The sequence below is a fragment of the Octopus sinensis genome, linkage group LG7 (genome assembly GCF_006345805.1).
Source record: "Octopus sinensis linkage group LG7, ASM634580v1, whole genome shotgun sequence".
Lineage (NCBI taxonomy): Eukaryota > Metazoa > Mollusca > Cephalopoda > Octopoda > Octopodidae > Octopus > Octopus sinensis.
Window position 1 is genome coordinate 92,769,577 of NC_043003.1, and position 27,003 is coordinate 92,796,579.

The following is a 27,003-nucleotide window of genomic DNA, read 5'->3' on the forward strand; positions in this document are numbered from 1 at the left end:
ACCCTTGTGAATGGATTTGGTAGATAGAAACTAAAAGAAGCTCATCAATATGATAATATAAACACATACACAAACACATCTGTGTGCGTGTGTTCTTGTCATGAAATAAAATTATAGTTGTAAACAAATATCATACAAACAGTGTCATTAGTTTGCAATCTTTTGCGGACACGTCGTTGTTGTGCTGTTCATGCTCAAAGCTGAGTAAAAATATGATTGGATGATTTTGCTTGGAGACAGATAATAGGAAGGGCATCAAGCTGTAGAAAATCTGTAGCAAATTTCGTCTGACTCATGCAAGCATCATGGTAACAATGCCTTAACTGCTTTGAAAATTGCTCACTCACAAAACGAATGATCATGAAATCATTTGATGTATATGTATGTAAGAGCTCTTCAGAAATGTAACTTAGACTGTAACTTCCAAAAAGTCTAAGCTGACATGGAAAAGAATGTAATAATACCACACTATTATAATAATAGAAATGGTTATTGAATTGCTATGAAGGTCTAAAATTACAGCTACTAACATTATAAATACTCTTGTAAGCTACAAGAATCTCATATTACATCTCTATAGACGTACAATGGGATTCAGAGATGAAGCATGCTGCAATGATAGACAAGAAATGAATAGAGTCAGTGGTTTCCTGAAGAGAAGATGAAATATGTAGTCAGGGAAAATAAGCATCAAAACAATATATTGAAGTATGTGTGAGTGTTTATGTATGAGTGTGTGTATAAGAAAATGGTTGTGAGGCTATGTGTTCATGTGTAATAGTGAGTAATGAATGTGTTGGTGTGAATAATGCATAAGATAGTGTTGGGTGGTATGAGAAAACACTGCAGTGTAGTGGATGGGTGGTGAAGTATGTTCAAGTGTATGGGGGAAAAAGTGTTGGCTGAAGTGCAAGTATGGGCATATAGTGATAATGAGGGCAACAAAAGAAATGAGCTGTTCTTTTACATCTACTTACCTTGACGTACACACCAGTATCAGGTCGTTCTTTTAGTTCAAGTCGCTTGGACTGATCTTTGGACAGTAAATCTCGAATTTCTTCCTAGAAACATAATATGGAAAAAACAACAAAGACATGATAGTTTATATTTGAATAGCATTTTAAATCTTCACTAAACTCAAAATGGGTAAAAAAATTATTAATGAGAAATCTATAAAAATATTTTTAAAAATTTCCCCTTGTTTAAATAACAATGCTTCCTAATTTGTACTTCATCATCCTTAGTAACTAGACAGTCCTTTGTAGTAGAACTAAAATAGAAAATAAGAAAAACTTTGTCTTTCGTTAATATTTACTTATACAAACCCATAAGAACTGAATAATTTTTCCATGTCAAGAAGACTGAACTCATAAAAAACTAAACATTACGGAGCATAAGTGGCATTATGGTGACTGGTAAAACAGTATTCGAACTATAAGGAGGGACAGGTTTTTATAGGTGCTTCACGATATATTTGAGCAAAGTGTCTTAATTATAGTTTGACAAAATAACAAAGCATTTTATTCATGGTTATCATAATTTCAGATTCACAAAGCATCAAATACTCACTATATATATTTATGAGTCACAAGTATTGCAATTTACTTCTTATTCTATTTGCTTCAATTAAACTAGCTGGAAATAAATATCACCTTATGTAGAAATAACCTGGTATTTAGTTATGTTTCAGTTAATGTTTTATACCTAAAAGTCTAAGGCTAAGTTTGCCTTTCAACTATGTAAAATCAATAAAATAGGTTCCAAAGAAGTACTATGGTCAATTTGACTATTCTACTACTTAACATTTATGCAATGTTATCAGTCCTAATGTTTGATGCACATTCAAACTGGGGAACAAGTTACCCCAGTTCGTACGTGCATCAAGCATATTTGGACTGATAATAACTTTGCCATTTTACTCTTCACTGCTTAGTGCTCCCCCTGCGTAATTTATGGTGAGCCGCCGCATAGCGCTGCCAGTCACCGTATGGTGACTGGAAAAGCGTAAGAGAGGTAATCTCTTAATTCAGCTTGTGGTGTTGTCTGCTTAGTGTCTGTGACCAATGAGGTGACAACTACTCTGAAATGTTAACATCTCATAGTCTAGGTAGATGGTGCTGTGAGCTGATCTAGGTGTATACATATATGTCTCATTTGTCAACAAGTGAGATATATTCTCCATGACAAAATGCAGCGAGTAGCTTGTCCCCCAGTTTGAACATGCATCAAGCATATTCAGATAGATAACATTCCAATTTTACTTATCACTGCTTAGCGATCCCACTCTGTAATTAACATTTATAGTTGTCTCTGTTAGCAATCACCATAAATAAAATACTTGTTGAGTACAAGGGTTGAACTAATCAGCCAACTCTTTCCCCAAAATTTTTGGCATTGTGCATATGGCTTTGTATTTCATCCTTTTGGGGTCGATGAAGTAAGTACCAGACAAACACTGGGGTTGATATAATTGGCAAGCCCTCACCCACAAAATTTTAGGCCTTGTGTCTATTATAGAAAGGATTATTATTATTATTATTATTTTTGTTTTTGATGTTGTGATTAATACTCTTTCATAGTTGACAAAATAAACACTAATCAATTAGTGGAGCTGGTTTAAATCAACTGCATGTACCCCCCCACCTGCAACGGTTGTGAACTTGAGTAAAAAATCATTGCTTTGTTATTAGCACTGATACATCATTGGGCATTGTGTTTCAATAGAGTTGCATTAAATTCCTGTAAAATGATCTCTGATATCTCTCTTTTTAGCATTCCATTAACCCTTATGATACCAACCAGCCTAAGACTTCCTTGAAATCTCTAATTAATTTTTATGTCCCATATATCAGTTCAATAAGTTATTTTACAAAATGCTTCATTATTTTCAAAATTAATTGAAATAAAAGCAATATAATTCAACAGAAATATGGCAAAAGGATCAAGAGTAGTTAAGCTTTGTGTGCTAAAAATAAGGATTCTCATTTGAAATAATATGGAAATGAAATTGCTAGTAAGGAACATCAACATCTCAAAATTAAGATCCGGGTTTAAAAAAGCAAGTCTAAGGTAACTAGATTTACAAATGAGTATTGATAGAAACTCAAAGAAGGAAGATACAGCTAAAGCTTTCCATTATTTTAATCAGAAAGATGAAGAAACATGAATCAAACCTGATATATTTCGAGATATGAAGCTCTCACTAAATACTGTTGGTTTTCAGAACGTGAAATGTGTTGAAAAATATGCTCAAAAGAATTTGGAATAACACCACGCATATCTGGGTCGTTTTTAACACCTGAAAAAAGAAAATTCAATTTAATCAACCTTTTAAAATTCTCATATGTATATACATCTGAAATACTTGTAACACTTAGTTATTTTTTAGTGTTCCAGAAATTTAAAGTAATTAAACACTTATTATGAACTCAATATATTAACTTAGGCTGACTCCAGTACATAAACACAAAATCTATAGAAGTGACCCAACAATCCCTTTCCTTGCTAACTTTATTAGCAGATGCCTAATTCCATATCCTCTTTTCCCAAGTTCATGACCAATGCTCCAGCAAATATAGAGTTTCAAGAAGCTCTTCTACGGGCTACTAACAACCACTTACTGGGATCAATGTAGAATTTATTAGCAACAACACGTATCATGGTATTTTTTTTCTTTCTCAATCAAAATTTAAGATATACAAACGTTAAATACCAAGAAAGATCTATTTGCTAAAAAATTCCTGCTCTTCTACACACTGAACTTCAATTAAACCTGGATTCTGCCTCTCACCTATTATCATGCACACCACAATCTTAATCTATAAATCACAAAATCTCTCATATATCTTTAGTCAATTGTTGATGTCCAGACAACATTCTATATTACAAATATTGCTGTGAAAGGTCGAGACTGAGAATATGCAAAATTTACACCTATTTCCCCATTTAGATATCAGCAACACCTTTTAGTTATTCTGGCTCTAAATTTCTAGCTTTGCTCAGTTACCACTTGCCCTGCTCTGAGGACATTACTCCAATGGTTATTCCCCTTGGTACATATTTGGTCTTTTCTACCAGACATTACTAACTATGCACCCATAACTATACAATAATTGCACTATTCACCTTCCTGTCTTTTTATGTCTTATTCTGTACATATCTTTTGGCTATCATTATTGCCTTTCTTTACTTATGGCTGCTTTCTGTCCTCTCTTTTAACCTTTCCAAATGAGCTGCAGAGCACCAAAGCACAACATACAATAATCTTATTATTATTACCATACTTAATGACTTCAATGAAGACAAGTCTTCTTGTCAACACAAAAGTTGACTCTCTGGTCATTCTGAATTATCTGCACTGTCACGGAACCAATATAGCATGTCTTTTTTACCAGAAAAAGACTCAATCATCACACATATGGAATGTGTGTATATCGAAAATACTTCATGGAGTGATGATCGTGCCTTGCATAGTTACGGACTGCCCTTTGACAAAGCATAGCACCTGTTCAGCCACCCTACCAAAGATAAGGTGAAGTCACAGGACTACAGCATGGTGGACAGTGAAGAGGTAGTGGAAGAGCTCAACTGAGCCAATGGTGCTTTCTACATTGATGCTGAGCAGAAGAATCCTAGATGATCAACGGTCAGGATCATCAAGTTCTATCAAGAGAGTAATTGCAACGCATGCATAGCGGTGGTGTCCATGTTTGTGTAATCAGCTAATGAAAGATTCACTATGACTCAAGCTCCCAATTCAAATTCGTAATAATGGAATTGGATGCCGACAGACAGTCATGGGAATCTGCAAAAGCAGTGCAAAAATAATACACATAAAGAAACGGTCTTGTACCTCACATTCCCCTCTTTGTTTAGCCCCTTGTGGGTAGTAAAGAAATAGGTATTTCATCCGCCGCTGCGTTCTGAGTTCAAATTCCGCAGAGGTCGACTTTGCCTTTCATCCAACACATTGTCTCTCCTCATAAACATTGTACTAAATACTTCAGTCCTCTTTTATTCCAGAACTGCACACTCTGGAAGTTCTCTCCTTAACAACTTCAGATGCTGACCTACAAATTTTCAAACTGACTTTCAGCGCCATATTGATCGTACCATATTGGCTTAGAAAGGCCTGCAAATATCTTCGGGTACTACCTCTCTGATTAACTAATAGCACATACACACACAAAAGTACAAAGAGCCTCATAAATATATAAAATTTTCAATGGCCATACCTTGCATAGTAAATGTCTTTCCAGTGCCAGTTTGACCGTAAGCAAATATTGTTCCATTAAAACCTTCAAGTACAGATTGTACAAGAGGACGAAATGTTTCCTCATAAAGATCCCGTTGCTTAGAACTGAAAATAGAACCAATGAAATAAACTAAGTCATGCATATTTCGATAACTTATCATTGCCATTCCTGTGTATTATGAAAATATAGCATTCTAGATCAGTCATTCTAAAATTACATATTTCAACATATTTGACCTTGGTAGTCTGTTTTCTCAATCAACATCATTTAATATTCCTCTAGTTTCATCAAATTGTTAAAAGGAAAAATATCAGCTTGCTGTTTAACCCCTGACCAATCCTGATTGAGCAGACCTATGATCAAAAATCTTTCAGTTGTGATAATCCTGCTTTTTATCAATTAGTGTATACAACTTCTTTATGTGATGTGTCCCTTTCTTTTCAAAGATAATAAAGTGTAATTTGAGGGAAATTTGTTCACTATTTTAAGCAAATTAATCCTTTTGTTACCACATTTCTCTGAAATGTAATGCATTTGTTTCAATTAATTTTGAAAAATAATGAAGAATTTAGCAAATAACCTCCACCATTAGGCTGGTGCTTGGAATAAAAAAAAAACTGACATGAAATTTTGATGGAAGGTTTTAATTTGGATTTCCTTAAAGTATGAAGTTTGTATCTTAAACTAAGAGTGATCCTAGGCAAGTTGATATCAATAGGGTTAAGCAACCACATATAGTTTCCCTCTTCAGCTGACAAATATCAGACTGTTAAATGGTATTGTCATAGAGCAATGCTGATCAGATAAACTTACATGAACCTACTGTCTTCATCTGTCTTCACTTTTAGAGAAAGTCTATATTATTAACTCTTCTGTGATTATATTTCTAATGATTACACTGCTTATATGTTTGAATTAATTTTCAACATAATCAAGATATTGGAAGGGTTTTCTGTTTTGAGATATTGTACAGGTGTTCACCAACTAAAATCTTATGATATTATGTTTTAATAAAATTTTCATTAAAATATGAACACTTTAGTAAGAGTAGTCTCGGGCATTAAAATGGTTAAAAGTAATTATTAGTGTGGTTGATAACTGAAGATAAAAGTACCTAAATATCAATGCGAGTATAATATAATTTACACGTTAGTTTAATAACCCTTCACAATACTTTTAACACAGAGAAACACAATGCTCAGATTGTAACAAGATTTTTAGCTAAGCTATTTTCCACAACAGCATGATATCACATTTGCCACAGATTTATTATCTATAACTGATTATAATATTTGAAAAGAATATAGAGTGAATACAGAGATGGCAGACAAAATGTCCTTCACACTTCCGGTTTACACTTGTAAGACCAGAGTTAAAATCTTACTGGTATTGACTTTACTATATGAAAGGTTCATAAAATATACCAGCCATATTTTTTTTTTATTAACAATTTAACAAACTAATTTTCTTACTCGACAAAAATTTACCTTGTGTCTAGTCAAGAGAAATAAATACTTAGAATGATGATAAGACTACCTCCATGTTACCATGATTAAATGTTTGTACAGTTAAGTTAGAAGTAGAATTAAATTCTGCAATGAGAACTAAGCTATTGGTAATACAAACATTCCCAAAGGGATACAGTTCTGAGCTTCAGTGTAAATGTTTCAAAGTCTGGAATGAAAAGAGGTGGTCTCCTAAATTCCTTAATAAATTTATTATGAATAAGTCTTATCTCGATGCTCACTAGAAACATTAGACATTTCATAAAACATTTAAATACATCATTACTACTCACGTCCAGTCATAGACAGAATCAAATGTGAATGTCCGATGCACATCCCCAGGAACAGATTTTGGGTTTCTGATTTCAATGACTCCCCTGTTGGGGTACATGTCAACAACTCTGCAATAAAACAGTAAATAAGAAACCTTAATATCACTGAATAAATAATAATAAAAGGCAAATTTAAAAAAAAATCTAAAACAACAAAAAAAACAAAACTGAAGAGGTTTTAACCCCCTAAAGCAGTGGTTTTCAACTAGGGTTCCGCCAGCACAGTCTAGGGGTTCCGCAAGAAGTTACAAAACTGCTAAAATCGACAATAATTTTTAATTCTCCTGTGCAGATATGTGTGCATAAGACTATTAAATTATTGCACAGGGGTTCCTCGAGCCAGTGGAATGCTTCCTTGGGGTTCCGCTCCAGCAAAAAGTTTGAAAAGCACTGCCTTAAAGGATTATCCCGAGTTTACTCGTGCATCATAAATGTATCTTTTTAGAACCAGACAAGTATACTCAGTCAAAATTAACTTTTAATTTTAGCACTCAAACGAGTTTATTTGTTTTGTGTAGTTTCATTTTTGAGCAATCACGAATTTACTTGTGTTGTTAAAAAAAAAAAGAAGTATTTTTTCATTTGATGGATTTGGCTATCTGGAATGCTTATGTTTTGTATAAAGCATCTTTGGAAACTTCAGCTTCTGCTATGAAACTGCTGAAATTTAGAATGCAAATAATCACCAAGATTATTGAAAAATATAGGCCCTTATTGCCTCCCATGAAACCAAGAAGACCATCATCAATCCTACATCCAACAAGATTTGCCCCAGCTGGTCACTTTCCCATGGAAATACCACCAAGTGATAAGAAAAAGACCCATACAAGACAGTGTGCAAAATGCGCAGAGAAGAGAGATGCTAAAGGAAAGAAGATTCGAAGAGAATGCAGATACATGTGTGATGTCTGCAAGATAACTTTGCGTGTAACTCCTTGCTTTAAAAATGATCATTTTAAATAAACTGTCTATCTAATTTAAAAAAAATTTTCCTTATAAAAAATCAAAGATAAGTTATATGTATTTTTTTTTCCATGTCCGAGTTAACTCATTTAAATCTAGATGAGTAAAAGTACATTTTAATTTCTATAATAAAAAATAAAGGAAACAAGATAAAAAAAACTTTTTTTGCAATTAACACAGTGTGTATAATTAAAAAAGGAAAAAAAAAATATGCTCTGAAATAAAAAGCCATATCAAAATAATTGATCCATTAAGGGATTAAATAAATTGAGAAGAGATTTTCAGATTATCCAAAGTGCTGCAAAAATTCATTGGAAAAGAAGCCATATGCATCCATAAAGGGCACTAGGTACAAGGGACCAGAGTTGAAGAATTTAATTTTCAGAATATCACAGAAAGACTGGAAAGGAAAAAAAGTGTCAAGAAAAATAAAAAAATGCACAACAATATGTTGTGAATTTGTATGTGGTGTGTGGTCTGCATCATTAAATGATATGCTGTTGGAGTTTAGTGCAGATAAAGCTCTCCCCCCACCTCAAATATTCCAATTAAATGCATACTTTAAAGTAGGAAACTTGTGTTGATTCACTTGACCAAAATACCATCATCCCCATAATTATTGGTTTTGTCCACTTTTCCATGCTTGCATGGATCGGAGAGAATTCTTTGAAACAGATGTTTTATAGTTGGATGTCTTTCTTGTCATCAACCCGTACCTGTCATCAAGAAAGTTGATATTTCCCCATGACTGGATGTGCTCACATGGAAGATTGCAGATGAAAGATACTGCTTGAACGTTGTGACACTTGCTTACAACCAGGGCTGTGGATTTGGATTTGTGGAGTCGAAGTCGGAAACAATTAAGGAGATTAAGGAGTAGCTGGAGTTGGAGTCAGTAAAACTATACTGACTCCAACTCACAATATCTTTATTCTTTAATATAAGCCAGTTATAACAAATAGGACCACACAAAGTACAAGCGTGTGCATATGCTTTATGAGATATGTAGATCACAATCAGTTGATTACATAAAGAGGAGTCAGAGTCGAAGGTGCCAATAGTAGAAGAGTCAGAGTCGAAGTTTTTTGTTTTGATTCCACAGCCCTGACAGTCATGACAAGGAGACACAAGCACAAAGAAAGATATATAAATGCACTCAACAGGTTTTGTTCAGTTTCTGTCAACAAATTCACTTACAAGGGTTTGCACAGCTTGAGGCTACAGTAGAAGAGACGTGCCCAAGAAACCTTGCAGTGGGACTTATTTCAAAACCATGTGATTGAGAAGCAATATTCTATATTTATCTCCCACTAGCATCACAATGTGTTCCTAACAAAAACACTTAACTATCTTGATAATTTAATTGTAAATGCCACAGGGAGGTGAGGTTAAAGTGAGACTGTAATTGAAGAGTGTCTGGCTGAGTCGAAACAATTGACAAACATAAACTATGACATTTCTGCGAGATTTATTGCATCGCCAAGAGTTAATCCTCTTTTACGGAGTTATAGTGAAGCGATAAAAACTGTTCTACCAATAGCTTGGCACTATATCAATTTGGTTAGCTGCCACTTTCATTACCATAATAAGATAGCATTAAATAATGATATTTCATTGGTTTAGTCATAAAGCACCAAATTTATAAAGAAAAATGGGGAAATGTGAGATGGCTGCATGATTAAGATGTTTACTTGGCTTTGGGTTCACTTCCATTGAGTGGCACCTTGGGCAAGTGTCTTCTACTTTAGTCTTGGACTGACCAAAGCTTGTGGGTAGATATGGCAGATGGAAACTGAAAGAATCCCACTGATTGTATGTGTGTGTGTGTGTGTGTGTGTGTGTGTGTGCATACATGCTTGTGTCACCTTGTCATGATATTTTGTGATAGATGAAAATGAGCATCACACAAGTGCTGTGACTCATTTGCAATATTCCAAGTAAACATGTCTGACCATGGGAGAAACATCACCTTGCTTGGAAACAGGAGAGTGTTGGCAACAAGAAGGGCATCCGGTTGTAGAAAAACCTGCCTCAAGCAAGAGCAGAAAAATGGATGTTAAGATGATGATGACAATGATGATGGTGATGATGAATCATCTACACTGGTCACAGTTAAGGCTGTATGATTAACAAGTTTGTTTTGAAATAGCATGGCTTTGGGTTCAATTCCACTGCACAACACTTTGGGCAAAGTTTGTTCTGCCCCAGTTTTGGGTTAACCAAGATCTAATTGAAATTTGGCAGATGGCAAATGTCTGAAAGCCACTGAAAGAACCACTACTTTTCACAAAATCCAGTTTAACACCCCCACCTGATCCTAAAGTGTCTTTAACCCTTTAGCATTCAGCATGTTAAATGCAAGGCCTATTTATGCACACTGTTTCAAATTAATCATGCATTACCTCATAGCTTTGAGATTTCAATGATGCAATTGTTTATTTTTAGAATGACATTATAGGGTAGGTGTGAAAGGCTGGATCTGGCTGGTTTAAACATAAAAAAACAGGTAGAAAGCCTGGGCTGGACATGGTCAGTTTAAATGCCGAAGGGTTAAAAAAGTCCACTCTGCAGCAAATAGTTGGGCCACAGTATCCAGACTGAAAATAACTTCCTCATCCCCTCTTACAAGTCTTAGAGGTTCTACAAAGCCACTAACTTTCATAGGTGTTGACCTTTCTCTCCTCTAACTAAATATATATATATATATATATATATATATAAAGCCTTTGTGTTATGAAGTGAAATAAAATGAGTTACAGTATTGACCAAACAGGCAGTCATTGTTCCACATTCTATTCTTTGCCAGTACCACACAAAAATATCTAACTCACAAATAAGGGTTTTGTTGAATTTTTTCTGCTATTTAACTCACAAATGCCTCATAGGCATCATGAGGAGGTAAGTTTACTTCTGCCAAAATGAAGAGAGAGACTACTATCTACAATACAGACCTGTATTTCATCAGTTAATATCTATTGCAGTTAAACATCTTTGTCAGAAATACAGTGAAGTGATGCAAACACCATCAACCTAATGTTCAATCAGTAGGCTGGCACCTTATCAATTTGGCCAGCTGCCACTTTCATTAACGGATTCAGATAGGAATCAAACAGGGACAGTGAAGCTATCCCATCAAGTCTTGTTAACTGTGTTGAGTAGTTTACTTCAAATTTACATCAATTAGCTGTCACATAAGAAAAAGAAAAACTACAAACAATAGAGATAGATATAGTATTTTATTTTCTCATTATCAATTTTACTAATGAGGTAACTCGGGCATGGAAGATTCCATTTCAAAAAAAAAAAGAAAAAGAAAAAATTACCTTAGTGGTTCCCTAGGTAAATGTCTTCCACTATAGCCCTGGGCCGACCAACACCTTGTGAGTGAATTTAGAAGACAGAAACTGTGTGGAAGCCTGTTGTATATATGTATGTGTCTGTGTTTGTCCCCACCACCATTGCTAACTTGTGTTGGTTTGTTTATATCCCTGAAACTTTGGAGTTCAACAAAAGAAGTTGATGGAAAGAGTACCAGTCTTAAAAATAAGTACTGAGATTGATTTGTTCAATGAAACCCTTTAAGGCAGTGCTTCAGCATGGCCACAGTCAAATGACAGAAACAAGTGAAAGATAAAAGAAAGATTTAAATATTTTACACTAGCAGTATCGCCCGGCGTTGCTCGGGTTTGTTTCGACCCGCTGGAATTGTAATTTTGAAAAGTAAAAATTTTGTGAACATTTTTCTGGTCGAAATATACCGAAAAGTGGCGACACAACAGTGAAAAAATCGTAAAAAATAGGGATTTTCATAGAAAAAAGCAGCTTTTTGATGTAAATAATTTTTGGTGTTAACATGGTCCGATTTGAATTTTATGTTCTACGGAAGGAAGAGCATCCCTTCTTCTATCATACTCTCAATTTTGGTCAACTTGCGCCGCAGGGTCTCGGAGGAGATAGTGTTAGTTGGAGGTTACCAAACGTGGCGCACACAGACAACTTCAGCTTTATATAGAGATAACACACACATTAATACACATACATAGACACACACACACATGCATGTATGGATGTATATATGTACATCTGTCCACTTCTTGCAATATTTTTATCCTTCACTTCCTACACACACACACGTGCATGCACACACACACACACACCTTCTTAGCTTACAATTACTTTCTGTCAACAATTGACAACAGAAGTACGCTCGCCAATTAATACTACCAAAATTTAACGACAGAAAGTAAATTAAAAACCAATTTACCTTTTCTGTATTGTTATGGCAATCCGACCGTCGGTGTGTTTTTGCAAATGTGTTCGAATGAGAAGTGAGTTGTGTTTGGCGCCTTTTTTACTAATAACAAACACACACGTGTGTGTCTGTTTGAGTGTTTGTATGTAGTTGTTTGAAACGTTTGTGTTTGTCACTGTCATATATGTATGTGTATGCGTGAGGAATGGCAAACCAGATAGATAGCGCGCAAAGTTCTTTTGAAGTTCGCGCTCCGCTTGTGTGTGTGTGCGCGCGTGCTTTAGGTACACAGCACAACATTACTCTCTCTGTCTCTTTACACACACTAACAAAAGCACTTCACTTACACACCACACTTTCTGTGTCGCACATCCCATCAAACACACACGCACACACTCACGCACGCACACATGTACATCAATGCTTTTGGAGTGAAATGTTAAAATATTGAGTTTTCTCGAATTTTGTCTTAATTGGGGGTGAAATTGAAAGAAATTTTGTATGGCATGACCGAATGGAAGTACTTGTAAAAATCATAGGTAAACTGTAATTGAAGAAATTGTGTGAGGAGTAAATCATTATGTATTTATTTGTTTCTGTTTTTTTTTTTTTTGAGTAGTGGTTTAAGGTAAACTTCTCTCGTTTTATAGAAATAGTTTCACTTTAATCGTTGCACACTTGCAAAGAGAAAGGAGTAGAAATTAGGGTGATAGCGTGAGTGAAGCAGATCGCTCCGTTTTTGTGTGTGTGTGTGTGTGCGTGTGCTGTAGCCCACACTAAGAAAAGCACTTGACTTACACACCACAATGTGAGTTTTCTCTAAATTTTGCTTAATTGGGGTTGAAATTTTAAAAACTGGACCTGGCACGACCCGATTTATTCTACTCTTAAAAATGCTAGGTAAATTGTAATTGAAGAAATCCTATATTGTAGATTTCTATAAGAGACAAAAGGAGGCAGATAAAATCTGCCTTTTATAATAAGAGATTACCTTCTGCCTGCTCACTACCCAATTTGCCAGCCTGAATGACATTGCTGGGTAAACTTGGATAAGAGCTGGAGTTCTTGTTTAACACAGGGCATTACTAACATTAAGCAGATCTATGATCAAAAAGTGTTTTAACCATGACAATCCCACCTTTTTTCTTTTAAGATATATACCTAGGAGAGTATTACCCAATGTGTTTTCCATTTTAAAATAGAAGAGTGAAATTCCAGGAACAGCTGGCTGTTACTTCTAGTAGGTTGATTGACTGCACATAGGGTTGTATTAGTTGGAAATAATGGACAAATTGCTTTATGAATGGATCTCACACAATTTCTTGAACGTCCATATTTCTCAGTTATCTCTCTATATATAAACGGCAAAATGTCTGTGTGCGTGTCCTTTATACAAATCCACAATTTTTCAGTTAGAGAGCTCGCACTTTCTATGGTCATTCAAAACTGTCCAAGGGTGGTCGTGCACATCTTTATATTTCCACAGTCACCCTGCAAAGTCATTAAAAAATCAATAGAAGTGACTTTTTTGTGAATTTTCTATCCAAAACCCAATCAAAATGCCCAAAACTTGATACGCCAATTGAATGCCAGCTAGCTGTATGTGATTGGTCGGGGATTTGGACAGTACTTGCGTGTAGGTGCGCACGCACGCAGCTGTATATGCATGCACTATCATTATGACCGTGTGTGTGTGTATGATATATATATATATATATATATACTAGCAGTATCGCCCGGCGTTGCTCGGGTTTGTAAGGGAAATAATTATATAAGCATTTTTAGAGATGTAAAGTATAATAGCCATCTCAATATGGCTAACCACAAAGGGGGAGGGGTGTTACTGTAGCTTTTTACGTTCTGAGATTTAATAATAAATTTAAGAGAGTTACTTCCCTTATATATGTCAAAAATGGATTAAAAATGGGAAAAATTGATGGTAAATTTTTTTTTAAATCATAGACTCATTGTAGACACACGCTAATACCCAGACGGTCTCTATATGAATCACGACTATAAGATACCCGGTTTTGGTTAAACTGCACCGCAAAATGTGGGAGTAGTTAGGAATCTAAATCGTAGGAGACAGACACACAACCTCACTTTTATATATAAAGATTTCCTCTATTTACATAATATTGAGGTATCTTTCTTTCTTTTGTTATCTTACTGTTTTTACCAATATACATATATATATATATATAGTTACAGAGATGTACTTGCATAGCAAGTGACTTGATCTGAGATCGTGTGCTGGAACGAAAACAGTTGCAGTGTTGAAGGTGTTTATAAGCCATTTAAGAAACACACAAAAACCGTTAGATTCACTTCAACATTTAAATTTAATTTGTCAAAATATTTTCGTCGCTTTGAGACCGCGACCTGTTAGCACGATATTTTTGTCAGTGAACAGGTCGCGGTCTGAAAGCGACGAAAATATTTTGGCAAATTAAATTTAAATGTTGAAGTGAATGTAATGGTTTTTGTGTGTTTCTTAAATGGCTTACAAACACCTTCCACGCTGCAAGGAAATCTACGCTTCCAGCTTAGTTTTTCTTGGAGGGCTGGCCGTGATCTAGTAATCTCAAGATTAATCAGCCGAAATTACTACGATGATCCGGTTCTTGACTGAAGACTGAGGGGTTCGAATGTCCTGTCCATGTTTATTGTATCGTCTTCTATGAGTTATACGTTCTTGTCCATGTTGTATTTTTCTACATACCTTAATATATATGTATGTATGTATGTATGTGTGTATATGTGTATGCATGTATGTGTGTGTGTGTGTGCGTGTCTGTGCTTGTGATTGTCCTCCACCACTGCTTGACAACGAATGTTGGTTTGTTTACATCCCTGTCACCTAGTGGTTTGACAAAGGAAACAGATAGAATAAGTACAATGCTTACAAAAATAAAACTGGATTTGATTCATTAAACTACAATTCTTCAAGGCATTGCCCCAGCATGGCCACAGACCAATGGCTGGAAAAAGCAGAAGAATAAAAGAATACATTCTCTGCTTTGGTCTTATGTTCAAGGCATGAGAAAGCTTGAGTTTACATGAGAAGGCCTAACAGACCTGGTAGAAATAGCAGCCAAATCTCCCTCAAATCACACCTTACTGTCTTATGTATGTATATATATATGAGCCAATGAGGGGGACCTCTACATGGTAGGTAGACCTGGTAGAAATAGCAGCCAAATTTCCCCCAAATCACACCTTACTGTCTTATCTATGTATATATGTATGTATGAGCCTATGAGGGAGACCCCTACATGGCAGCTAGACATGGTAGAAATAGCAGCCAAATCTCCCTCAAATCACACCTTACTGTCTTATCTTTCTGCTACTTGGATATAGGTGTTATATTCGTCGTAAAAAACTTTCCTGTCACACACTCACGCACACGCACACACACACACCCGTGCACACACACACGCGTGCACACACACACGCGTGCACACACACACACACACACTCACGTTAGCTTACAATTTTATTTATATATTTGCGTGTCTATGTGTGGAAAGAGGAAGTGGGAGGCAGAGTGAAAGAATCACTCACTACAGTAAGTGAATTAGTTTCATTTTATTCGTTGCCCACTGTGTGTGTGCGTTTGCGTGTGGTGTAAACCAGACTAAGAAAAGCATTTGACACACACACCAGAATGTGAGTTTTCTGTAAATTTTGCTTAATTGGAGTTTAAATTTTAAAAACTGGACCTGGCATGACGCGATGCATTGTACTCTCAAAAATGCTAGGTAAATTGTAATTGAAGAAATCCTATATTGTAGATTTCTATAACTCCCAAAGGGAGGCAGATAAAATCTGCCTTTTATAATAAGAGATATATATATATATGTATATTATATTGGTTTCAGATTTTTGGCACAAGGCCAGCAATTTCAGGGAAGAGAGTACATCAATTACATTGGCCCTAGTACTCAACAGGTACTTATTTTATTGATCCCACAAGGATGAAAGACAATGTTGAACTTGTTTGTTTTCCATGCATGCATGGGTAGGACGGTTGACAGGAGCCAGCCAGGTAGAAGACTACTCCAGGCTGCTGTGCCTGTTTTGGCAGGGTTTTTATGGCTTGATGCCCTTCCCAACACCGATCACTTTATGGAGTATGCTGGGTGCTTTTTACATGGCACTAAATAATGATGATAATAATGATGACCTTTGATGCAAAATGTACTATAAACAGAACATATACATTTATTTTGTAGATAGTGTAGCCAAGAGGTTCTCATGTCAAAAAATAGTTGGAGTCTTTGTTGATGTTAAGTGCAACAAAGCATCAAACTAAATGTTTATTTTTAAGAGGGAGAGTTTATGAAAAAAACAAAAGACAAAGACAGGTGGTGTACAAAACAAACAGATGTATTAGTATAACGCTCAGGAATAGAAAAAGTCTTTTACGTTTCGAGCCTACATTCTTCTACAGAAAGGGACACAGACAAAACAAGGAGAGAAAAAAATGTGTGTAGTGGCTAACGATCCTTCATCATCATTATGGCTAAATTATATTGCAGTAAACTCTGACATTCGTCACTCAGAGGTAAATACCAGTAATACACTGATGCCAAGTTAAATGACTGTATATCTTCCCCCCCCCCAACAAACAAAACAAAAAACCCCCAAAGAAGACATGCACTAGTTGCCAAAAAAAAAAAAACCAAATTAAAATGAATCAATATTCCTCATTTAGATTAGCTTTTTAGATTCATGGTGAGTGGTTGGGAGAATATTAACTTCAAGAAATACAGTATTGATTTTAATCAAGCAGCTGTAAAAATTTGAGCCCGTGCAGGCAACAAGACTTTTCTATCAATGCAAAAGCTAATTACTCGAACATACTCTGTAAGGTAAACAGTTATTCCTTTTCCTCACCCATTTAACAAGCTTAAAATTCCTAATTTGGCTGAACTAAAGTGATACCTTCAAGGCTAGCACAACAGGTTTGACAGCATATTTCACACTACTCTTTTTTTTATTATGTTTACATTGGCTCAATAACCAATTTCATAAAAGAATGATGTAGTCAATCGAAGCAACAGGTCATCAATTTAATCAGTCCAAGAAAAATACAAAGCAAAGTTGAGCTTGGTGGAATTTCAATACAGAAAGTTAAAATGGGTAACTAAATGCTGTACTGCATTTTTTTTTGTTTTGTTTTAGTTGCTGATCTTGTTTAGCTTAAAATTAACTGCGACTAAGAATTATGATCAATGTATTCCAGCTATGACCATCCAATCATTTTTTAAAAAAAGATGTGTGTGATTTGAGGAGAACTATTTCTAGCAGGTTAAGCAATTATGTGGAGAGTCCTTGCTTAATGGTTTCATTGTCTTTACCATTATATGGAAGTAAAGTCTTACTGCTGTTTCTCTGGTCAATGACATAGATTAAAGATTTCCAATGAGCTGCATTTGACATTCAAGACTTCGGTTCCTAATCAGTAAGTTTCATCATCACTTTGATTCTCTTTTACTCATTGACCACAACATAGCTGTCATGGATAGAGCCAGATCTACTAATGTCCTACACAACTATGTCACTAACCAATGGTCCTCAAGGAAAGAGCAATGTTTTTGTATTTGACAGGAGCAAAATCTTCGACCATGCCTGACATAAGGACTTGCTGGCTTGGCTACTTACCAATAGTTTCCATCTGTTGCACATCTCTTGGATTCAAAGTTGCTTGCCAGACCATACAATTACAGCATATGCTGACAAAATTATTTCAGACCGGCAGGCTTACCCAAAGCTCAAGTATGTCATGCTTTTGTAAATTAACAATCAACCAGCTGGTACTTCAATAACTAAACAAACTAGACTCCTATGTACATAATATAAAACTTCATTCCTCCACATGTAACCTAAATACCTTGAGCTAAACTTGTATAACTTCTATGAAACAGACTTTTATTGTTGATACAACAGCACAGACACAATAGCTACAAGAACTCAACAACATTACAAATCACCAACACAGTGCAGTATAATACAGTCAACAAAAGTGTTAAAGGTGGGTGTTAAAGTGGTGGTGGTAGCATTGACGGTTGTCAATAAAGTGGTGGTGGTAGCAATGCTACCATCACCACTTTAACACCCACCTTTTTGTGCATACAGAGGTAGGACAGAATTTGTTGAGGTAAATTTTTTTATGGCAGGTTGCTCTTTCTGTCATCAATCCTCATCAGTTTCCAAGTAAAGTAATATTTCCCTATGACCAGATATTGTTTCCATAAATGACCGGAGATGACCAACACTTATATGATGGTAACACTCCTTTACAGTTATTGCATGATGTCAAGGCAAGGAGACACACCAGCACACACACACACATCAACAGTGATGATTCTGCTGTACCAAGAAACTGGTAAAAAAAAAAAAAATCATCACCCTTAAAGCCAAACAAAAATCCAGTTAAATTAATATCAAAGTGACCCATCACCTTCTTTTGCACACCTTCAAAAGTCATATAAAACATCCTAAACATTACCAACCTAATATGAAAATCAGAGTATGACACTCAACCATCACACTGCTTACTTACCAAAATCATAATAATGATTTGGTAACATGCACTGAACATCTGATAATTATTTTGGGTGACCATAAAATGCAGACAAGTATTCTTTCAATTTTCCTACCTACCTAAGAGAGAGAGAGAGGGAGGGAGGAGGGAGAGACAGAGAGAGAGAGAGAGAGAGAGCTGCACTAGCAGTTGGCTGGTTATCATTTTCAGCATGCATCCACACACAAAACAATTTAAAATCCAAAGATTAACTACCCAATACTGCTTTGACTCAGCTCACATTTGCTGTTTTCCCTGTCTGTCTCACCTACTGCAACGACCAACCTCTAATCTATCATCAATATCACTGGGAAAGGTATGACCATCGACACTTCACATTTTCCTTCCCTTAAAATGTTGAGGTTTTAATAGCTCATCAAAGACTCAATACCATTTCTACTGCTAAGATACCATAACTGGACAAGGCATCACAGTAAACTTACAAATATATATATATATATATATATATGAAAAGAAAAAAAAACCCACTACTAATTGCTACATTAAAGTTAAAAATTGCCAGACAGATGCTAGCATAAGGTGAAGATTTCAAATTCTGCAATAATCACTGTTGCGCCTTTAGTTCAAGTGTGTTCTTTACCTTCTCATAAAATTTAGCTAAATATAGTACATAGTTAGCACTCAGTTAATAATTAAGTTGCAAATTTAAGGAAAGACATAAGCTCTTTTAATATGAAGTGTTAGACCAAGAGTTTTCCTTTTTGTTTTTCTTAAACAACACTTGTCTCAGCTTGTTCAACAACAAATCAAGTGGCAGCGTAATTAATATCAGTCTTACTAGTTGACACATAAGCAAGTCAGACTGACCTTGTTAGTGTTTACAGCTACGAGGGATCCTCTGTTAGTTTCTCTGAGAAGCATTCAGTTATTCACTCAACTGAATGCCTATGCAACAGGCTTCACACAGTTTCCAGGCTAAGGCATAGCTGTGTGGCTTAGAAGTTCACTACATGGTTACAGGTTTGGTTCCACCGTGGGCATGCTGTCAGCTGATGTACTCTTTTATAGCCAAAGATTGATCAATACTTTCTAATGAAATTGGTAGATGGAAACTAAAGAAGCCTAGTGAGTGTATATGTATGCACATGAATAGAGATATAGTGCCACATAAAAAGCACCAGTGATGGTGTCACATAAAAAGCATTGCTGATGACGCCACATAAAAAAGCACCCAGTATACTCTGTAAAGAGGTTGGTGTTAGGAAGGGCTACCAGCTGCAGAAACCAAACCAAAACAGACTATGGAACCTGGTGAGGTCCCTGGCATTGCCAATTCCTGTGAAGCTGTCCAACATATGCCAGTATGGAAAATGGATTATGATGAGGATATGTGTGTATATATATATATTTCGTTTGCAAGATTCTTTATTTGAGTGTGTGTTGAAGCATATGCTGTTGTGTCTGGGGAGAGTAATTTTCTTTTTGTGCCTTATAATTTAACACACTCACCGGTAAAATTTCCAATTATTTCTTATTTTTATTTTCCTAAAATTTTTGTTGCGTCTTGCAACCTTTCCAATAGTCAAGGCTACTGAAAAGGTTGCAAGATGCAATGAAAATTTTAGGAAAATAAAAACAAAAAGTGCAAATTTTACTGGTGAGTGTGTTAAATTATAAGGCACAAAAAGAAAATGACTCTCCCCAGACACAACAGCATATATATATATATATATATCATCATCGTTTAACATCTGTTTTCCATGCTGGTATGGGTTGGGTGGTTCGACTGGGGTCTGGAAAGCCAAGAGGCTGCACCAGGCTCCAGTCTGATCTGGCAGTGTTTCTACAGCTGGATGCCCTTCCTAATGCCAACCACTCAGTGTAGTGGGTGCTTTTTTACGTGTTACCAGCATGGAAGCCAGTCAAGGCGACGCTGGCATCGGCCATGTTCAGATGATGCTTTTTACATGCCACTGGCATGGGGATCACAACTATAATTTCCATTTGATTTTGATGTACTTGACTCAATAGGTCTCCTCAAGCATGGCACCTAGATAGTGGAAGCTATCAACTATGTAGTTAGGAATACCCTGACAAACTCTATGACCTATCGCATATCCTGACAACCTATATGACCTTATCCACCCATTCTCCACAAGAAGTATGCCTACACCCACTACTCCATCCATGTTACCTTGCCAGAAGATTTTATACCTATGTGCCTTGCCAGAAAATTTTATACCTATGTGCCTTGCCTGTGAGGACCCTAGCTGAAGCTCCTCTCCATCTTACCTTTTGTATGCAGCATACATCGACACGTCTCCTTTCAAGCATCTCTACAATCTCACTAGACCTATCTTTCAGTGTGCCTACATTGACAGTGCCAACTCTGAAAACTGGGAAAGGAATGTGGGGTGAGGCTTGGGGAGGGGAGATGTTATTCAGTGCCTGAAAAGAAGAGTAAAGTTGTCATGTTCGTTTTTTAGGTATGCTTCACATGTTCTCACTTCCGACCTGACATCAGTCAAACATTCAAGCATGTTAAGAATGTTGTCCCTACTGGAAGTAGGAGTATGCGTTATCGGTGTTGTAAGTATAAGCATTATGCCATAAAAAACCCCCCCAAAAAACTGTAAGTTTAAGCAGTATTGCAAATATGGATATTCCAGTGTTAGATTAAGTAGGGAGTCAGCTAAACTGGTTGCGTTTGTCCAGGAAAAGGGATTGCAGGTATGATGGAGGGTACCATCAGTGAGGGAGGTGTTGCAGACAGGAAAGAGAGGAAACAAGCTCATCCATACATACACACAAGCACACACATACAGCCCATTAACTTTCTCCTTGACTTGATATGCGCATGGAAAATTACTGGGTAGTTGTTGGCCTATTTCTAGATGGAACAAAATGAAAGATAGTTGGTTAAGTAGGTGGGCAGCTAACCTAGTTGCATTTGTCCCAGGAGAGAGAGAGAGAGAGCATGCAGGTAATATAGAGAACAGTACTGGTGAGCAGGGGGATTGAGAGGAGAGACATCTGGTAATGGTGATGACAAATTTGTAGACAGAATGAAACGAAAGATAGCTGAGCTAGTTGCATTTGTCCCAGAAGAAAGAGAGAGAGAAGGAGTGCAGTTAGTATATAGGGAACAGCCAGTGAGGAGGAGGGTTTGAAAGAAGAGACACCAGGAAATGGTGGAGGGAGGAGAGAGAGAGATATCTGGTGTAGATGGTGAGAAGATAGAGATATCCAGTATTGGTGGTGGGGGTGGGATAGGGAAGGCAATATACACACACACACACATAAATATAGATTCGCTTGCTTTCTTCCAAAGAATCTAGTGCTCTTAGCATAGATTTCCTTGGGGCCAGTCAGATTAGAACAGTTTTGAGATTAACTGGCTGAAACTGCAAAGACGATCTGCTTCTCGACTGAAGACAGAAAGCTCTGAATGACCTGTCCTTGTTTTTTCCTGTCCGTTTTTGTATCACCTACTGTTTGAATGTTTTATTGTCGCTTGTTATGTTTTTGTTCCATTTTTTTTTGGTTTTGACTTTTTATATATACATATAGCAGTGTACGTACACTCTTGGTCTCCTGTATCTAAGTACACACACCACACACACACATAGCTTATATATATATGTGTGTGTGTGTATATATATATATATATATATACACACACACACACACACATATATATATAAGCTACCACAAAATGTCATTCAACTGCCCAGTACACAGTGTAACTTAGTTGACATTAGGAAGGGCATCTGGCCATAGAAACCATGCCAGAACAGACACTGGAGTACAATACAGTCCTTGGACCCATTGGATCCTGTCAAACTGTCCAATCCAAGCCAACATGGAACATGGATATTAAATGGTGACGATGATGATATACACCTCTCTCTCTCACATACACTGTGTGAATGAATTCATATTTCCTTCCTCCCCACCTCACTCTTCTTTATGTGCATTTACTGATTGCAAGCAAAAGCTACCTTACTGTTCACACAAGCAATGTAGATTTGGTGCTAGTTTTCCACATAGTCACATCTGGATTGTTTGTTGCTTGACAGACAGAGGAATTATTAATTTGCTTGGAAACAATTGAGGACTGGCAGTAGAATTTGAATTCTAAATTCAAATTCGACATTAAATTAATGCAAAACTGTTATTTGTAGCTTTCTTTTTGCATGTAAGTTTATGAAGAAAGGCCACTTTCCATAGCTTTTGTAGGTTCTTCTACACCTGGTAAGAGGATGTAGGTGATGGTTAGCTTCTATATTCGTGTGTTCTTGTTTAACCCCAGGAAATTCATGACTGAGCAAACCTATGATTAAAAGTGTTTACCAAGTCTTTTTTTTTTTCAGCCATAGGATATTAAGGACAGCATCACTGAATGCATCTTTCTTTCCCTAAGGTAGTAGGGTGTGATATGAGGGTTATTTGACTACTATTTTTAGCATGTTGTGTAACTACAAAGTAACTCCTTCATGGAATTGCTTTTTGAAGATTGGGTCTCAGAAAGTGTGTGGGCAGGGAATGGATCCAGAAGGATTGCTGTTCAAGGGTTTTGATAAAGAAGGCAAGCACAAAGTCATTGCAGGTAGCTGTCCATTAAATTCCTCACAGAGTTCATTGCCAACCTTGGTTTTTCTTTTCTTTCATTTTTCTTTTACTTGTTTCAGTCATTTGACTACGGCCATGCTGGAGCACCACCTTCAAGAGTTTTAGTCGCACAAATTGACTCCAGGACTTATTTGTTGTAAGCTTAGGACTTATTCTATCGGTCTCTTTTGCTGAGCCACTAAGTTATGGGGACACAAAGATATATATATATATATATATATACATACATACACAATGGGTGTCTTTCCGTTTCCATCCACCAAGTTCACTCACAAGGCTTTGGTCGGCTCAAGGCTAAAGTACAAGATCCCACACAGTGGGACTGAACCCAGAACCATGTAGCTTCTCACCACACAGACACACCCATGCCGATAGAATTACAGAATCTTTATACATGATCAAAATTTTTACAAATCTTTTGACATCTGACTACCCCGTAACAAAAGAAAACAAGACTTTAATTGAAAATATCTTTTGTTCAAAAACAAAAAAAAATTAGATAAATAAATAAATAAGAGAAAAACCAAAACAAAGTTTTTGTTCTTGAATAAATTCTGCTCTTCTTTGTTGTCTTACCAGAGAAATATAGTTCCATGTTATCATACAAACCAAAACTGCATCTCACCCAACATTCTTCTGTTCTGCATTAGCTTTGCTTTAAAGCCTCGAACCATTAGCATTATTTAATTCCCTAATTTCCATCAGCCTTTCTATTACAGCAAATGCTGCTACTGCTGCTGGTGTGCCAGTTGTTAGAGATAAAACCTTGCTAGGCAACATGATAAGATAAATGACTGTGAGATATAATACCAACAAACCATGATGCTTTCTGCATTTTACCAATTAATCCCTAAGAGACCTGAGAATTTCCTCCACTCCTTTTATCACTGAATTCTAAAATATATATCCTATGTTCATTATATTAGAGATAGGGTTTCTGTTATTCCAGTTAGCATTTTTTTTATTATCATGACATTTCCATACTTCTTTCTTTTCACACTGACTGATAGTATGTGCCCCAGGATATTTTAGACATGCTTTTGCTCCAGAGTCACATGAGAACATAATCTTACAACTTTAAACATTCCGGGCTTCTCAATTACTTGGCAAAGGAGAAAAAAAAAAGTAAATCTCCAGCTTTCTGTTTTTCTATTTACATACATCTAAATTCTAGTTTCCCACAAATCATAGTATCAGATTTTAGATTTAATGACAGTCAAGAAATAGAAACCGTTGACATTTATGCCTTTCCCAAAGTATTAACATAGCAAGGTCATTTTAAGCAGGAATCAAAACTGGCTGCAGAAACCCAGGAACAAAATACTGCCATAAATTAACAATGGATCATGAACTAGTCTACACTCATTTCAATTGTTTAGCTTTGTTTTTAGTAAATATTCGACCAAAGTTATTACAACTTTCCTCATTCTGCCTTTCTCTATATCTATGATGACACTGTCCTTCCTGTTTTAAAATGTTAGCATGTGTGCTAATCAAACAACTGTTTAGACAGTTTTCATTTATTCAGACGTCTTCTACTGTATCATCATTGAAGAAGCAGGAAATACAAGTAAATAGAATAGGAAATAGTCAGAGTACTAGATGAAACGAGAGATATATGAAACCACCAATAGCAATGTAAGTGTGCCATCTTCAACCATTGATGAATTCATTAAACATTTATCTAAAATTTACCCCAAATTAGCATAAGTTTATGTAACTTTATTTCCCATTCCAGGTGAATTCACTTGAATTTCAGGAGTTAAGTACACTTATACTGACCTTTCATGGCCATCAGAGATTTCTTTGTCATTAATGGGGCGACACCTCACAACAACCTTCACAGACTCCGCAGATTTGGACTGAAAGCAAACAAATTTTAAATTGACAAATTGAACCAGTTCCCATTATACATATATAGTTTAATTAGAGAATACATTTATAATGACCTGCAGAAAAACAGTTCAGCTGAAAACATCAAATATATATCAACAGAACAAAACTTCTTGAAAATACCAGACTTCAAACCTCATATATTAACCAGCCTCTTGCTTTTACATTACAAGTGGGGTACTTAAATATGTAAAAGACATCAGGTGGGGGAAATCATAGCTATCTTTTAACCATGGTTCTAAAGCAGATTTTTAACCAATGTATGTACTATTTTTCAATACTTTATTTTTTCATTAAAGATGTCATTACAAAAAAGATAAAATATGATCTTCATTTAATTAAAACACACACACACATAAAAAGACAGAACTCTATATAGTATATTCAAGTATTATTAAATTCCAGTTAGGTTTTAATTAACAGAAATAACATTTATTCATGCTCTTATAACATTAATAGTGGTAAGTGAATCTTCCTTTCACATGGTAGATGGAACTTTCATCAAATCCAACCAGAGGAAGAATTACTTTGATGGAAATATTTAAGCTGTCATGCATGGATGCCATCGATGACTAAGGAATATTAAAAGGATGTTTCACATCAAACCAACAACACTTCTACAAAATGCAGTAATAATAGACTATATATTGATCCTTATGGATCACCCCCTGACACATTGCAACCACCGTCTTTATCTGTCTAGCTCCACCCCGATTACTCCCACCCACTCTTGTACAATGTAATTAGCCATGCATCCCCTCTACATTAAGAAATCTGTTCCTGTTTCATTTTGCATATTTTAACCTCCCCATTATCTAACATAAAACTGCCACCCTCCCTACTATTGTCCCACTTGGGTAAAGGAGATCTAAAATCATGTAAGCTATAAGGAAACCTCACTGGTGTTGGTGCCATGGAAAAAAAAAGGACCCAGTACACTCTTTTAAGTGGTAGGCATTAGCAAGTGCATCTAGTTGTAGATACCACAGGAGCATGATGAAGTCCTCTGGCCTGTTGGATCCTATAAAACTGTCTAACTTATGTCAGCATGGATGTTAAAAGATGATGATAATGGCAATATTAACTCTCAGCAGTACACCTAGTTGGAGGTTTAGATTCTTTGTTTTATCATGAAATGCTTAACCCTTTCCTTACTGTATTTATTTTGAGATGCTCTGTGTTTCTTTCAGTTACTTTAAACAAAACAAAGAATTTAGTAAAATAACTTAGTCATCATTCAGCTAGTGTTAAGAACATAAATTGTGACTAAGGTTTGGTGGAAGATTTTAATTCAAAACTTATGAAAACAGGACATTTATACTCAGAGCGAGCCGGTTTCAGCTGGGTTGGAAACAAAAGGGTTAAAGTCGTTATTGATGTCATGATAACCAGCTAAAATGACATCAGTGTATAGTGATTTGCATTTTAGCAATTCAAAGGAACGGTAAAACTGATACCAATAAGATCTGATCTCTGCTGTTTCTGGTTTAGGCACAGGGCCAGCAGTTTTTGAGTAGAAGGTGTCAGTTGATAGCACTGCTCCTAATACTTGATTTGTGCTCAGATCATCAAGTGCTATAATGATCCAGCTACTTTAGCACCCTAATGTTCTAACGATTTT

General features: G+C 36.0%; 1 protein-coding gene across 4 annotated transcripts in view; it reads right to left on the reverse strand.

Moving 5' to 3' along the window:
- The window catches only part of LOC115213925 (kinesin-like protein KIF3B), a 90,730-nt gene that overhangs the window by 50,723 nt on the left and 13,004 nt on the right, over positions 1 to 27,003 (reverse strand). For all 4 annotated transcript variants that reach the window (XR_005000144.1, XM_036504941.1, XM_029782919.2 and 1 more), the window contains exons 3-7: positions 25,272 to 25,351; positions 7,054 to 7,161; positions 5,235 to 5,359; positions 3,174 to 3,298; positions 978 to 1,061 (exon numbers count right to left, since the gene is read on the reverse strand). Coding sequence is in view for 3 of the 4 variants with exons in the window: in XM_036504941.1 (XP_036360834.1) it covers positions 978 to 1,061; positions 3,174 to 3,298; positions 5,235 to 5,359; positions 7,054 to 7,161; positions 25,272 to 25,351 (522 nt within the window). In the remaining variant the exon portion in view is untranslated. The remainder of the gene's footprint in view (positions 1 to 977; positions 1,062 to 3,173; positions 3,299 to 5,234; positions 5,360 to 7,053; positions 7,162 to 25,271; positions 25,352 to 27,003) is intronic.